Source organism: Pristis pectinata, chromosome 40 (assembly GCF_009764475.1).
Source record: "Pristis pectinata isolate sPriPec2 chromosome 40, sPriPec2.1.pri, whole genome shotgun sequence".
In the NCBI taxonomy this organism is placed as follows: domain Eukaryota; kingdom Metazoa; phylum Chordata; class Chondrichthyes; order Rhinopristiformes; family Pristidae; genus Pristis; species Pristis pectinata.
The window spans coordinates 7,242,210-7,259,171 of NC_067443.1; the positions used below are offsets into that span (position 1 = coordinate 7,242,210).

The 16,962-nt window shown below is 42.5% G+C and overlaps 1 protein-coding gene across 1 annotated transcript in view; it reads right to left on the bottom strand.

Moving 5' to 3' along the window:
* Window positions 1-4,126: 4,126 nt before the first annotated feature.
* ilf2 (interleukin enhancer binding factor 2) overlaps window positions 4,127-16,962 on the bottom strand; it is a 36,330-nt gene continuing 23,494 nt past the window's right edge. Inside the window, exons 10-15 of the mRNA XM_052045839.1 lie at window positions 16,582-16,669; window positions 13,352-13,413; window positions 12,853-12,967; window positions 7,576-7,666; window positions 5,348-5,520; window positions 4,127-4,280 (exon numbers count right to left, since the gene is read on the bottom strand). Coding sequence (XP_051901799.1) covers window positions 5,372-5,520; window positions 7,576-7,666; window positions 12,853-12,967; window positions 13,352-13,413; window positions 16,582-16,669 — 505 coding nt within the window. The 3' untranslated portion in view covers window positions 4,127-4,280; window positions 5,348-5,371. The remainder of the gene's footprint in view (window positions 4,281-5,347; window positions 5,521-7,575; window positions 7,667-12,852; window positions 12,968-13,351; window positions 13,414-16,581; window positions 16,670-16,962) is intronic.

Consider the following 16,962-nt stretch of genomic DNA (forward strand, 5'->3'; position numbering starts at 1 on the left):
TGAGAAGAGATCAAGAATATTAGGCAAAGTCGACATGGTTTGTGAAGGACAGATAACGTTCCACCAATTTATTAGTTTTTAGAAAGAAGTTTTGTGCTATGGATAAAGTAAAAGGGGTGGATGTTTTACACAGGATTTCCTAAGGTGATGCATGAAGGTGATTGAGGAAAGGAAAAGCTCTACGTGTAAGGGGTAACAAATCAGTGTGGTTAGAAGACTGGCTGGTTGACCAAAAACATTAGGCACAAATTCCTTGACATTTCAATAATTTATATAAATGACTTGGAAGAAAGCACCAAAGGTGTGCTTGCTAAATTTGCTGATAATGAAAATATAAATTGTTGAGGTCATGAGGAGGGTAGATAAAGGAATGGGCAAAAATCTGGCAATTGGAGGATAATGCAGGAAAATGCAAATCTGTTCAGTTTGGCAGGAAAAGTAGAGGGGCACCTTTCGAGCTGAGATGCAGAGTGATCTGGGTATCCCAATCTGTGATTCACAGAAGTATGCAAGTAATTTGGAAATCTAATAGAATGCTGTTTATTGCTGGTGGAATTGAATTCAAAAAAACGGTGGTTATGCTTCAGTTGAAACCACATCTGGAGGTCTGTGCACAGCACTGATCTTATTTAAGGAACAATGTAAATGTGCTGGGGAACAGTTCACTGGACTAATAGTTGTATATAATAATGGGCAGCTTGTCTTCTGAGGAAGATCAGGACAGGCTTGGTTTGAATTTGCTGGGGTTTCAAACCATGAGAGGCAACTTGACTAAAACATACAAGATTGAAGTAAGATTGGAATTCTCACCCTCAAAGAGTGGTGGAAGCAGAGTCTTTGAATACTTTTAAGGAAAGGGTTGATAAGCAGATGAGGATAGGGAAGAATGTGGAGATGAGGTTACAATCATAATCTTATTGAATGGCAGAACACGCTTGAGGGCTGCACAAACTATACCTTCTCCTAATCCATATGTAAATGGGCGGATTAAGATGCTCAACAGGTTAAAAATCTGTAGGACAAAAATCCTCTGGTGGGAGAAATCAGGACAAAAGGCTTTAACCTCATCATTTAAGTACAAAGCCGTTCTACATTGTCCCTCTCTTTATTTTACTCAGACTGCATGGTCTTTGCCATTATATCCAACCTTATTACATACCACTCCAACCTCCTGGACTAATTCTTTCAAGGTCAGGCTCATTACATATGATATTCAAGGACTCTATAACTGCTCTCTTCTATGTTCTCTGAGATTTTAGCTCCTCGGATTCTCTATTGATGATTTCAATTGGAAACGGTCAATAGATATGACCTTGTCACCAAACTGCAAGGAGGTGCCTCTAATGCCCATTGACATATAGAAGTCCTGCATGCAAATAGCAGAGTATCATGGTGTAGTGTCTGCGGGTGTCCAAGAGGAGCAAGATTCCGAAACTTTCAAACTTCCATCTTGAATTCCTGAAAACTCTGCACTCCTGTTCGGTACCACATATCGGAGAGTGGAATCTAACTACGTAGTATACTCAATAAATTTTCCAAAAAAGCACCTGTCTCAGGCAATCTGGGAATAACAATACCAAACCTGGGATCTACCAAGTTGCATAGCTTGTTCTTGTCCAGCTGCTACTTTCACTCATGGCTTACAAACAGAGCGAGAGGGGGAAACAGCGGAGAGCTAAACAGCATGAGTTCAGGTTCCACAGAGCACCTCTTATGGTCCTTTGAATTATCTATCACCCACCTACAGCTCTTCTGATGTTCTGTCTCCGAAGCGGATGCAGGCAGGTTGAACTTGGAATGCAAACCTCACACCAAGCACAAGATTTTTATTTTCTTTCCAGTTCAGAAAAGATTTATAAAATGAATCAGCACAATGAGTTGAGACTGCCATGTTAAAAGTACATGCAAGGAGCAAGCATTCCAAAATGTATTACCTTTAAAATCCACCTCGCCACCCAGCCACAAAGAGTCTTACAGATCACGATCAGATGTCCCTGCTGAGTTTGCCCCATGCACCATTTGCACTTGGGACATGGACACACTGACCATTTTTAAAGCCAACCACATACTGCTTTGGTGGGTAGTAGTAGCATTAAGTTGCTGTCTTGAACCACTGTTGTCTTCGTATCTATGGTTTCATGAAGGCAACCAGAGGACACAGACCAAGTGATAACTAAGGAGTGGTGAGATGCACCTCTGTTCAGAATAAAGAGAAGTTTAGGAATCATTCAGCTTTTCTAGCTCTCCAGCTTTTCTTCTGATCGGACTTCACAAGGGCACAGTTGAAGCAAGGTCACTAATGGTTGCAACGTATTCAGTATTTAGTATGCCCTACAGTTGTGGTGGGTAGTCAGACCAGTAGAAGATGAGGAGATAGGTTAACAGACCCTGGCGATCATGGCAGACCCTACCGCAGGTCCACATTCTGCTGATGGTTCACCTCCCCTACCAAAGCTGCAAGGTCTCAACGACCTCTGCATATTCAACATTGCCCTGGAATTAAATCTCAATCCTCTCATTGGTCTCACTCAAGTCTTCATCCAAGTTCCATTTGAGGAAGATGGTATATATTACACATCAAACAATAATTATCAGAAAACACATTTATTGACACATTTCTATTTGATTAATCCTCCGTGCAGAGTCAAGCACATGGGGGGGGGGGAGAAAAGCTTCAACATCTTTGCAAATTCAAGGCTCAACTGATGTTTCTTGTCACACACCAGCACATCTCTATTGCACTTCAGCTACAGAGAAAGACATGTCAAGTTGCTTTAGTTTAACAGGTGCTTGTTAAAGGGTGGGAGAGAGAGAGAGAGAGAGAGAAAAGAAAAATCAAACAGACTGCAATAAGAGTAAAATTTAGAGGAAGGGAGTGGAGTGCAAGAAGAAGGTCCTGTTGCTATTGTGTAGGGCTTTGTGAAGCATGCTAAGTTTCAGTTTCCTTACTCAGGAAAGGATACAAGTGCCTTTGAAAGATCACTAGACACTGCATTGGTTCCTTGGGTTAGAAGGGTGAGCAATGAGGAGACACTGAGAAGGATGAGCTTTGAAAGTAGCAATCAGATTGAAATGCTTAAAATTCTTGGGAGCATCTTGCGGGGGAGATGCTGCGTTCTCCTGGTTGGAGAGTTTACAACTAGGGAGCATGTTGGCAGGTCAATCACTCAGGATGGAGGAGAGGAGAAACTTCTTCAGTCAAGGTTGTGAATTCTCTGTGACAGAGGGTTGTTGTGGAGTATGTTCAAGGCTGCACTTGATAGATCTTTGAAACCAAGATCATCAAGGGATATAGTGATCAGGCAGAAGAGCAGAGCTGAATACAGAATCAGGCATCATCTTATCGATGGTAGAGTGAACTCAAAAACCTTTTCCTGTTTATTATGTAATTTAAGGTCCTGGTATTTGCATTTCTTGGCAGGGACCAAGAGCACAGCAGCACTGCCCAGCACATACCGGTTCCCTGGGGATTGGAGGTTGCCAGTCGATGGAAACTGAAAAGATAAATAAACCTTTGCCACAACTAAACTGAGGCTATTAATATTGGAGGAACATCTAACAATACTACTTGTCCTCAAGGAGAAAAAGAATGCTGGAAAACTTCTATAGATATTGACTGTTTCACTCACAAAGGATTTTAGTTCTGCCCGTCGCCTATTTTCTTCAGCCAGAGTAACAGAAGTGTAAACCTAGTTTCAGTTTTGCTCATGGATCTATTTCTTCCCCTCCCAAAACGCAAATTAGATTCCAGCCTGCCACCCTCCCAGGAATCTATTAATCCCCATTTAAACCCTTCCATAACACTTGGTGAGATTCCAGCTATGACTCACTTGCAGAAATTTGTTGTTCTGTTGTATAACACCTCACCTAGAGTTCAGCTTCTAGTTCTATCCTGTGTACACATTGTCTGGTATCAGACAGGATAATCTTTCAAAGCTCAGTCTTGGAAGAAATGATATTCTCAATGACAGAGCCTTTTAACATTTTGTACATAGCTGCACATTGCAACCATTGGAAAACAGTGGAACAATAATGAACTCTTTAGGTGCAGAGATTCAATACAATGATGGCTGTCTGCTGTTCCATTACAGAACGCCTCCACCATTTCACCGACAGATCAGAAAACTGAAATTAAAGAAAACTTTATTGCAATTAGAACAAACTACAAAAATAACACAATGAACAGGGCAAAAAGTAACAAAAAAGTTCAGGCAGGCAGTCTGATCTAGTGCCAAGTCTGATGTGTTGTCTGATAGGTTTTTCAGTTCCTGGACACTCATCTGAAAAAGAGAAAGGGAAGCAAAAAGGAGAAGAAAAAACCTTTAAGTCTGTGTTGGTGGGGACATGCAGATTCTGAGGTTGATGAAGGTGGGCAGCAGACATTTGTCAACAGAAACTAATTTTACTAGTTGGCCAGCACTGTACCTTATCATGTCTCTCAGATAGTCAAATAGAGCCACGTGCAGTGAACAGAGGTTTGTATGAGCTTACGTTGAGTTCCTCAACCTTGTCCCACCTTCCCACAAGAAAGAGAGAGATTAAATATCAAAGGTTATTTGATGGAGCTGCTTGAGGCAGGAACGTTAACCCAGTCACTGGGATAATCCCCCATTCTTCTAACAGTGCCGTGGAATCTCTGAATGTCCATGTGAATATGCAGGTGGAGGCACAGTTTAATGCTTGCTCTATAGGACATTGCTGCACTCCCCCAGATATGCAATCCTGTCTTCTTTGTTGTAACATATGCAGCCAAAGTCTTTTCTTAATTTAAGCAATAGATATGTCAATCATCAAAATTAGAGAGAATTCTTACAACTCCCAAGATCTAGTGAGCTTAGCTACAAATGATCAAAAAAAAACAAAGATCCTTTGGACAACCCTCTGCTTCCACCACCCCACTTTAAAAGTGATGAGCTAAACTTGCCTGCTCTGACTTGTTGACAGCACATCTCAATCACGTCAACTTGTACCATTATTCTGATTTAGATTAAAACTATGTTAGTGGAACAGAAATGTGGCTGCTCTAAATATTACTCATGAATATGCAACATTAACACCCATGAACAAAATGGCATTCAACATATTTGAGAGGAAACTAGAATGTAACAAGAGGGGTATAACGCCATTCATCTAAGCTGTGAGAAGCCCTTAACAATGCAATTCTAACAACACTACACCCAGGGACAACATCCCAAGCTGCATTACATGAGGCTGATGTACTTGTAGCTGCAGGAGGGCATTGGGGGGGGTGTGACATTGGGACAGAGCCACTTTTCAGCAAGGTGGAACTAATGATCCTGGTGACAGTACAGGGCCAATTGTAGGAAGAATGTGGGATTACACCTACTACTAAATAATGTCCGACATTCCTTCATTCTGTGGTTTCCATGTTCTCCTCCTCCTCCTCCGCTCCTTCTGTCGCCTCTTCCTCTCCCTCCTTCTTTTCGGGAGGCTTCTCATAGGCTTTCTCTGATGGTGTCACGATCACTCCATCCCAGGTGGACATTTCAACAGCCAAACCTGGCAAACAAAGAAAGCAATCACCATTTCAAAGACTTGTCTCCTTGAAGGTTTGGCCACACAATCAGGGATCCTACAGCGTGCAGTGGACCTTTCTAAGCCTAACTGTGAAATGGATGTGGTCAAGACAGTAATACCTGACTGTATTACAGCAGTGCAAGTTGTATTCAAGGTAACTGCATCGAAGCTCAAACCTCCAGTTCTCCCATCACAGTTGAACATCTAAGCCTCCAACCCATTATACTCCCCTCTTTATAATGAGTCTCCACTATCTCTCTGAGGAGACAAATTCAAACATTTGGCCATCTCAGAAGGCAATGTTTTTGAAGATACTTCACATGTACTTGTTACTAATTCATGTTGTTTGTCCCACTTCTTTGACTAACCCGAAAGTGATACTTCGATGTCGGCTCTTCCTATCATTGTGAGGCAGAATTCACCAAGTGTTGGATTGTTCACCCACTAATAGGGAACGTGAGCTGGGATTAGACTGTCGTGAGACAGATTAGTTATACCCTACTGTTGATGTATTATTGCAATAGTAGCAGGGTTGATTTTCACTGCAAACTCCTTAATATACCTCCCTGAAGTGCTTTCCTACCCTTCATCTTTTGCACTCTCACTGGATAATGGAACCCAAGCCCCTTTAATGTCACCATGCTGCTTGAGCCCTTTAAGTTTCAGAGACAAGTTCACACAGATCACTGATCCTTGGGGGAAAAAATATTGCTTGGGCCAGGGAGTGTCCTATAAATAACCTCAGTGCAAGATCCTGCATTCCAGAATTACTCCTCCGTGACATATGTTGGCTAGCAGGTAGTATGTGGCTAGCCCTTCCACTCTGAGCTTGGAATGCCCCACACCACTCATATTTGAAAAGTGGCCACTTGAATAAAGTAAGCAATTTCATGGAATTGTACAAGAGGGGGGAGGAAATGTCAGAGTACAGATCCCTAAACATTGCCATTTGTGACTGAAAAATATTCAGACTGATTACTCAAAGGCTCAGTTAGAACTTTAAAAACTAGGACACTCAATCTCAAACGCTGCAAGAAAAGCTGGGGAATGAATGGAATTAGCTAACTTTGTTCTAGATTTACATTAATCCTGTGCGTGTTTCTGTTGTAAATCAGTACATCAGATAAAGTAGAGGTCCACTGAGAGCAGACCTGCTTGCTGATGGTTGAATGTGCACTGCAAAACAGCTCATTAAAGCAGTCCGCCAGCCACCCTCAGTGACATCACTTAAAAAGTTCTATAATGGAAAAAAATCTATAGAAAGGAATTAACCTCCCACTCAGTTCTGTTGATGACTGCGAGTCCAACAGGGAGGCCAAGATGTATGTGGAGGCAAGGAAAATTCTTTCCTCTCTTCTCCTACACTGTCAATCTTCCAATTGTCCCTCAGTGATACAAGACTGCAGATGCTGGGAATGCAAGATAAAAACAAACAGTACTGCAAGTACTTAGTAAGTCAGGCAGCATCTGTGGAGAGAGAGGGCGGGAGGGAGGGAAACAGATGTTGCCTGACATGCAGAGTATGTGCAGCATTTTCTGATTTTATTCCCTCTCAGAGGTACAGCACAGCCAAACCAAACCTGAAATCCAGAGACATTGTGACTGCAGATGCTGGAATCTGGAGCAACACACAAGATGTTGGAGGAATTCAGCTGGTCAGGCAACATATGGAGGGAAATGGACAGTCAATGTTTTGGGTCAAGGCCCTTCATTCGAGTTCTTCCAGCACCTTGTGAGTCAAACCTGAAATCCACCCACATGCACATTCCTACAGGAGTGAAGGCACAACAACAAAAAGAATCAGGCCAGCTGCATTCTTGGTGTGCATATCTTACTGGCTGCAATCAGTGATGCAGTTGCAGTCCTGCAACTCAAAAGCTGGCTGTGGCTCATCATCACAGCAGGAAATGCACTTGCTAAAGTGGCAATTAATCCAGCTTGCCAGGGCTTTTGTGGAGAAGAGCATCAAAATCACTGCAGAGGGAGTTGGAGGAGGAGGAGAGGGAATGGAGAACCAGGACCATGCATCAGACTTACTGCTGGCATCTCCTTCAAGTCCTAAGATCTTCCGATAGCCTCCGTGAGAGAGAATGCGGACCAGGGTCTGTGCTGTGAAGCACACCATGTCCTAGCACAAGAAATAATGCCTGGTTATTGCAAGGAATAACACAAAGAATAGACCAAGCTTACATTTATATCATGCCCTGAACACATTCAAAATGGACTTACTATTGTAATACAGAAAATGCACTAATATCCAGACAGGATCCCACAAGGAGCAATGAGGTAAATAATCAGATGATGTCTTGCTTATAAAGTGATGCTGTTTGTGGGATTAAATTTGTTCAGGACTCTAGGAATGTTCTGCCATCCCCCAGGGAAAGGACAAAACTCAAAGCTCCTTATCTGAAGGCATGTAACATTCATAACTAGGTAGGCAAGCTAACAGCACAAATAAGCTGGTACAATCTCACAGCCTTTAAACAGATGTGGTTGCAGATTGACCAAAGCTGGGAATTAAATAGTTCCGTATACTTAACTTTCAGAAGAGAAAGGCAAAGTGGAAAAGGCAGGGCTGTCTGATTTAATTGGATAAAGGCAGTAGAGAGGAAAGATCGACTCAGAAAATGAAGTAGAACTGTTTGGAGCTAAGAGACACCAACGGGCAGAAAACATTGGTAGGGGTTGCATATAGGCTTACAAAGAAAAGGTAATGTAGGGTAGTTTAACTCAAGAAGTTAAAGCTACCTGTCACAAGTGTAACACGATAATCATGGACAAGCACAGTGAGCAGTAATGGTGGAGGATGAACTCATGGGGTGTGGCTTTCTGGATCAGTATGCTGAGCAACCAACAAGGGAACAGACTGTTTTAGATCAAGTATTGAAGAGGTAATTGATGACCTAGTTGTTAAGGGACTTTTAAGTAAGAGTGATCTTAATACAAATTTTACATGAAGAATGAAAGTGGTTGAGTTCAATCTGAAATCAGGGTCTTAAATCTGAATCAAGAAAATGATAAAGGCACGAGATGTGAATTGCCTGTGGTAGACAGGGAAATCACATTAACAAGGTATGACAACTAGACATGGTTAACTTTTAAATCATATATATAGTTCACAAGTAACATTCAACACTTCAAGGAATTTAAAAAAATTCAGCAGGAAAAGTGCTGCAGCCGTGACTATCAAGAGATCAAAGGAAAATGTATGATGTGGTTGATAAAAGCCTGATTGGGAACATTTCAGAATTCAGAAATGGAGGGTTAAGGCACTTATAAGGGAAATTAGAATATGCTAGCTAAAAACATCAAAACGAATTGCAAGAGCTTCAGTAGGTATGCAAAAAGGAAAAGATTCACAAAAGTTAATGCAGATCCTTTACAGGTCAAGATAGAAGAAATTATAATTGGGGAATAGAGAAAGAGCAAAGAAATCAAACAAATATATTGGTACCATAGAAGATGTAGAGAGGGAGAAGTACTGGTCTACACACAATGAGAACAATGAAATTAGTATTGATTTAAAACAAAACACTGTTGGAGAAAACAATGGGCCCAAAAGGCTATAAAATACTAGGACCCGACGACATGCAGCCTGGGGTTAGAAGGTAGCGGCTACGGAAATAGTGAATGAACTGGTTATCTTCCAAAATTCTATAGATTCAAGAATATTTCCCAAACAGCAGTTCAGACAGCATCTCTGGAAAGAGAAACAGAGTTTAAACTTCAGGTGAAAGACCCTTTGCTAAGGTGTTGATATTCAGAGGGACTGCATGTCCTTGTACACAGAACACTGGAAGTGCAGGTTCAGCAGGCAATCAGAAAGACAACAATAGATTGGACTTGTATTGGAAGAGGACTTGATTATACAAGTGGAGATGTCTTGCACTAATTACAAAGGGCCCTAGTGAGAATGCACCTGGAATATTTCCTACAGGTTTGGACTCCACACTTACGGGGGGTTATACTCATGATGGAAGAATTGGAACAAAGGTTCACCAGATTGATTTGTCACATGATAAGAATAAACAGATTGGTCAGTCCTCTCTTGAGTTTGGAAGGATGAGAGGTTGTCCAACTGAAATATGGAAAATTCTTATGAGGTTTATCAGGTTAGATGCAGAGTTGATGCTTCGAACCAGAGGTCAATTTCAAAACAAGGAGATGACTATTCAGGACCGAGACGAGAAGAAATTTCTTCAGCCAGAGGGTGCTGAACCTTTAAAATTCACAATCCAAGGGGACAAGAGAGGTTCATCGACCGAGATCATATATTAAGGGATTGAAGGTACATGGGGTAAGGATAGTGCAGAAGAGGGGTGCCAAGACAAAAGATTAGCAACGACCTTATTGAATGGCAGGGCAGCCATGAGGTGTTCCAAACTATCCATCTTTTCAGTCTACCTGAGAGGACTGACGATGTCAGATTTGAAAAAAATACCATTGGAGCGTAGGAGAATGAGGGGCATCTTACAGAGGTGTATAAAATCATGAGGGGCATAGATAGGGTGAATGCACACAGTCTTTTTCACAGGGTTGGAAAATTAAGAACCGGGGGGCATAGGTTTAAGGTGACGGGGGTAAATTTAGTAGGAATCAGAGGGTTAACTTTTTCAGCCAGAAGGTGGTCAGTATATGGAATGACCTGCCAGAGGAAGTGGTTGAGGCAGGTACATTGACATTTAAAAGGCACTTGGACAGGTACGTGGATAGGAAAGGTTTAGAGGGATATGGGCCAAACGTGGGCAAATGATACTGGCTTAGATGGGAATCTTGGTAGGTGTGGACCAGATGGGCCAAAGGGCCTGTTTCCGTGCTTTATGACTAGCATCCCTTAGTTAAGACATATCCCTGGCGAACAATTCTTTACCAGTTACCAAAAGAGAATTCTGAAGCAGACAAGCTTGTCACCAAACTCCGAGACCTAGGACTCAACACCTCCCTCTGTAACTGGATCCTTGACTTTCTAACAAACAGTCCGCAATCAGTGAGGATAGGCAGCAATACCTCCGGCACGATTATTCTCAACACTGGTGCCCCACAAGGCTGCGTCCTCAGCCCTCTACTCTACTCCCTATATACTCATGACTGTGTGGCCAGATTCTGCTCTATCTCCATCTACAAGTTTGCAGATGATACCACCGTTGTAGGCCGTATCTCAAACAGTGATGAGTCGGAGTACAGGAAGGAGATAGAGAGCTTAGTGAAATGGTGCCATGACAACAACCTTTCCCTCAATGTCAACAAAACAAAAGAGCTGGTCATTGACTTCAGGAACGGGGGCAGTGTACATGCACCTGTCTACATCAATGGTGCGGAGGTTGAGAGGGTTGAGAGCTTCAAGTTCCTGGGAGTGAACATCACCAACAGCCTGTCCTGGTCAAATCACGTAGATGCCATGGTCAAGAAAGCTCACCAGCTCCTCTACTTCCTCAGGAGGCTAAAGAAATTTGGTTTGTCCCCTTCGACTCTCACCAACTTTTACCAATGCACCATAGAAAGCATCCTATCCGGATGTATCGCAGCTTGGTACGGCAACTGCTCTGCCCAGGACCGCAAGAAGCTGCAGAGAGTTGTGGACACAGTCCACCGCGTCACGGACACCAGCCTCCCCTCCATGGACTGTCTTTACTTCTTGTTGCCTTGGTGTAGCAGCCAGCGTAATCAAAGACCCCACCCACCCGGGACATTCTCTCTTCTCTCCTCTTCCATCGGGTAGAAGATACAGGAGCCTGAGGGCACGTACCTCCAAACTTGAGGACAGCTTCTACCCCACTGTGATAAGACTATTGAATGGTTCCCTTATACAATGAGATGGACTATGACCTCACGATGTACCTTGTTGTGACCTTGCACCTTATTGCACTGCAGTTTCTCTGTAGCTGTGACACTTTACGCTGTGCTGTTATTGTTTTTACCTGTACTACATCAATGCACTCTGTACTAACTCAATGTAACTGCACTGTGAAATGAATTGACCTGTACGACCAGTTTGTAAGACAAGCTTTTCACTGTACCTCGGTACAAGTGACAATACACCAATAAAAAACCAATAATGCAAGTAGCTGGAAGGATGGGGAGGATCGAACTGCATGTAACCCTCCAGTCACTGTGGATGAACAGAGTTTTGGATGCTCATAAAACATTCATTAAAGATGATAAACAAGTTGTTAAGATGGTTAAAAGGTGCATGTGGGGGTTACTTGACATTATAAATTTATTAAATATAGAATGCAAAGTCAAAAACTGAACTCTTTAAGCCAAGCCTCAGCTGGAGTAACCATTTCAGGAAAAATACACATGGCTGTCAAATGCACTGCCAGGGACACCAGTGGAGATCAGCTCAACCACAGCATTTGAAAGGGCTCTAGTAAGTCGACGAGAAGAAGAGAATTTGTAAAGCTGTGGAAAAGTGCAGGAGTGGGAACAGCTGGATTGCTCTCATATTGGGCAGAATGAACTGCCTCCATGCTATGGCCATTTTGTGATTCTATAAAATGTCAAAAAGCAGAAATATTATGATGTTGTTATTAGAGATGAGAGAATTTTGTTAATAAAAGTGGAAATTTTTTAAATTGTTCTCCATGGAACAAAGAGTAAGAATGCATTCCAAGACAGTTTCTCAAGCTGATGAAGTTCAAGTCAATACTTTATTGTCATTCACCCAGATGCTATAAAAACACAGGGAGGAACGAAATGTCGTTTCCCCCAGACTCTCACAACAGAGGACATACACAGAGCAGAGGACAAACACAGACAAAAAAATTGTTCAAGTACAAATAGTGCAAACAAAAACAGTATGTACAGAATACAAAATTAATGCAGGGTTAGTGCAAAACCGAGTTGGACGAAGAAAATACAGAACTCAATCCCTTCTGCCAAGCAGGTGAAAACCCAGAGGCTACAAGTCCAGAATCACTAGCAAAAGGTCTAGAAGACAGTTGAGCACAAGACTCTTTCACATGGAGATACTGTCAGCAACTGTTTTGTTGTCCCTGCAATTGTGATGGCAGCCAATGCCGTATATAATTTCCAAGAATTTACAGGGTTGCAGACAAAAAGTAATGAGGTGAGGTGGGTGGAGACCAAAGAGGAACTAAGTATAACTGCTCCTTCTCAGGCCAGCAGAGATACAACAGCCCCAATGACCTACTCCTGCACATAAATTTTCCAGGAATCCATAAGGAGAGGGTGGGGAGGAAAGATGACCTCCGCACACCAGGTGCAGAGCAGACAGAAGGAACATGCTGAGCCTCATGGAGCATGGCTTTGTCAATATATTCAGAAGTAGTGATATCAAAGGAAGACTCTTACCTGTTGCTCGAGTGTCATCACAGTGTGTACGCGGAAGTTTCCACTTTCACAGGGGTCTGTAATTCCTACGGATCCAGGCAGAAACAAACCTGCTGCAAGGAGCTGTAAGCAGCGCCTGTGGGAATCCAGGAGTCAAATAATTCCTTATTCCTCTGCACACTAACCTAATGAGGTTTGAATGGAGAGGTCTCCGAGACTAGGACAATTCAGACCAATTCTAGCCAGTGCTAAAAGGAGATTCAGACTCTGTAGCCCTTTCTCTGCATCCCAGCCACCCTTTCTCATGTCACATTACTGCTTTTAACCTACAGGCCCCACCCAACCTTTCTCATCACAGTCCAGCTTTTTTCTGAGAATCTTATTCTACTGAAATCATCCCTGGAGAATTCAGTACACAGCACTGGGCTCCAACATTTTACATTGAAGAAGGTTGAAGATACCTTACCACCAACACAACACTGCCCCTCCTCCCCACCCCACAAAATACCCTTGCATGTACCTGAAGGCAATATTGAGTGCCAGCGGCTGTCTGGATGGATTGTTCATTACAGCAGAGTGACCCTGCAAAAGATTTTGAGTCAATTTCAGGTGAGTCTCTGATTATGTAACACATCTTAAAACTAAGCTTCCTGAGCTGTTGTCAACATGTTGGGAATGGGAGTGCCATGGGTGCAGTGGGCTAGTGGTGAAAAATATACAACCAGTCTTTCAGTCTCCTTAAAGCTAAATGGGTGCCAGAAAGTGGCTCTTCAACTAAAAGTTGGATCAAATGTTTCAACTTGTGGGGACTCCAAAACCAGCAAACATTTGTATTTATACAAGACAGTCAGGACTAAATCTGTCAGAGAACTCAGAAGAAACCTTTTTACACAGAGATTGGGGAAACTGTGGAACTTGTTCCTTGACATGAAAATCTGAGTTGCCTTTAAGGTGATGCTGGATAAACACATGAGAGAAAGGAAAAGAACAACAGAGTGATGGGGTTTGATGCCAGAGTCTCATGTGTAGCATAAGCACCTACATGGATCAGCAGGAGCAACAGGCCTGCCTCTGCGATTAGACTTGTTCAACTCCATGTAACATCCACTTCTAAGTGGAAAATTGCAGATCACAGCCCTGTCTCGTATAACTGTGTTTAGTTTGGATATTCCTGATAGATGGAATAAAACAGGATTGTGAAAGTCTATTTAATAGGCACAGACTACTGTGGAGAGACAAACACGTTCCAAAACACAGTGGAAATGGGAACTGTGTTCCATGGGAAAAATACGTGACTGCACACTCTGGGAAAAGCAAAGCAAAAGAGAGCAGAGTGTAACTGGCAAAATTTGAGCGAGGGGCAGATGCATGAGGGTACATAATGCTTTAAACAGCCCATAAAAAGGCAAATTAGATCCCAGAGCTTTGAGGTAACAACATTGAATGAAATTGTGAATGACATTAAATTTAAGCATTGGTTAGGCCAAAACAATAAGGACAATTACTGGAACCACTGACAAGGATTATCATACACTTCCAGAGTTACTCTTAAAGGGGTGCTTTTGTCTCACTGGAATGTAGAATGGCAATCTGATGAAAATGGTGAGAGTGTAGATAATCAAATTTGTTTATCAAAAATACATGGATTAGAATCATTACTAAAAGAATGAAGGGAGAAAAGAAATTCTCCTGTGAGGTACATAAGTGGAATGGCTATTGAAGCAACTAAATTAAAATTGAAAACCCACTTTAAAGGAAATAGGATTGAAATTTAGTTGCAGTATATGAAGCTCAGCACTAATGGGCTGAATGATCAACACTGTATTGATGTGTGGGTTCTGCTGTGCTAGGGAAAGCACATCTACTCTTTTTTGTTCTTTTTATAAGTAAAATTGGCCAGAATTCACACTCCTGATCATGATCCAAAGTCTCTGCTCGAATGTGTGTTCAGGCACACAAAGCAAGGACCAGAATAGTGATGCACCATAAAAAGCTTGCTCACCATTGAAACACCCACATTAAGATACTTACCATAGTAACGTTCTGGATGCAGCCAATGACGAGTGAGCAAAAAGCAAAATAATTTCAGATACTGAAAACCCAAAAGCTGTATGTAATCACGTGTTGCTTGCCACATGGGAATGAAGTGGTTGTGAGAGCTCTCACCGCTCATTTGTTCTATTGTACCAGACTCCCTTAGCAACACTACTCAGCTCATTGTCATGTCAGATCTGGCCCAGTATTTACAGCATTTTCTATTTTTCAGTGACCAATGGGACTACATTCACTCATTCACCAGTACAATTTAAAGAAAGGCTGACACAAGACACCAAAATACTGTCTTGTCCGTTGCTCCCTTCTACGTGTGATCTTAAATTGTAAAATTCTGCAAACCTCTCAATCTGGGAACCAGATTAGCCTCAGTCTCCCACCAGAAATATTGTTCACCATTCCACACCTCCAACCCACAGGCAAACAAAAAGCCAAAAGAAAGCCATCTATATCTGAGCACAATTGCGATGGCTTAGAAGAAAATGATAATTTCGCTGAGGCCCTGACAGCTTTATTCCTGTCAGACAACAGGGAGTTAAGTAGTGTTGCTAAGAGAGTCAGGTACAACAGGATGGAGAGTGGGGAGAGAACATGCAATTGCTTCACCCCCTGTGAACAGGCCCTCCGGCCCACCATGATGCCAATCTAACTGATCCCATCTGCCTGCACGTGGCCCGAATCCCCCTATTCCCTGTCTGCTCGTGTGTCAGTCTAAATGCCTCTTAGATATTGCTATCATATGTTTCTACCGCTGTACTTGGCAACATGTTCCAGGCACACACCACGTTCTGTGTAAAAAAAAACTTGCCCCACAAATCTCCTTAGAATTGTCCGCTTCTTACCTTAAACCCATATCCTCTAGAATTTGACATTTCCACCCTGGGAAAAAAGACTCCATCCATGCCTCTCTTCTCTGGAGTGTCAGGTCTTCCCTCAGCCTCTGTCACGCCAGAGAAAACCAAGTTGGTGCAACCTCTCCTCACAGCTAATGCACTCCAAACCAGGCAACATCCTAGTGAACCTCTTCTGCACCCTCTCCAAAGACTCCACACCCTCCGTACAGTGTGGTGACCAGAGCCGCACACAACACACCACACAGCACAGCAACAAACTGTTCAGTCCAACCAGTCCATGCTGACATCCATGGTTCACTGAGACTCATCTTGTCTTTTCTCATCTAAATCTGTCAGCCGTCTATTCTCTTCTCCCTCATATATCTCTGTACTCCCTTAATTGCACCTATATAGCCTGTTCACACAATCCCTTTGGTACCAAGTTTCACATCCCCACCACCCCTTCTGAGTTATATTCAAGAACACAAATAAGTTTACTCAACAACTGCTTTCTTTCCCCCAGCCAAAGCTCAACTTGACTCCAGTCAACAGACAACCACCAACACCATTCATTATGCAGCTTCTACTCTCAAAAAGCACTCATACATGCAGCAAACACACAGACACATACACAAGACTTACTGAATTACAATCGCGGGGGATGCCAGCCAAGTTTCACTTCCCTAATCCTAAGGCACCAAGGCTAGCTATCGTTATTTACTGGCTGCAATCGACAAACTCATCACAGCATAAACCTAGAACTAAACAGCAACCTCGCCAGTCTGCATGGCCTCGATTTCTAACTTGATTAGTTCAGTGAGCAGTCACACGAGTCATGGGCTTCCTGCAAGACAAAAATACGTACCAGTAGATCAATGATCCAAGGCGTCAAAGGCTCAAATCCGGGAAAGCGACACCTCAGATCCTTCATCAGCCGAATCAGCACCTTAACTCTGAGAGCAAAGCATGATCTGTTATCCTAAGCATGTTCAAGTTAACTGCCTTTGTGAAATATCACTAAATTCACAGAACCTCAGGGCTAAATGGGTTAAAATCAGTTACTCCCATTAATATATCCAACATAACATAAAGATAATTATTTTCATCTCAAATTTAGAAATGATTCATCAGTAATTGCTGGGCACAGCCCTTTTCATATCATTGTAGCTACTAAATTCAAGCAGAATAAACATGAATAAAATAGAAAAGGCAAAGGCATAGTGGGTCCACAGGCTTACACAAGGCA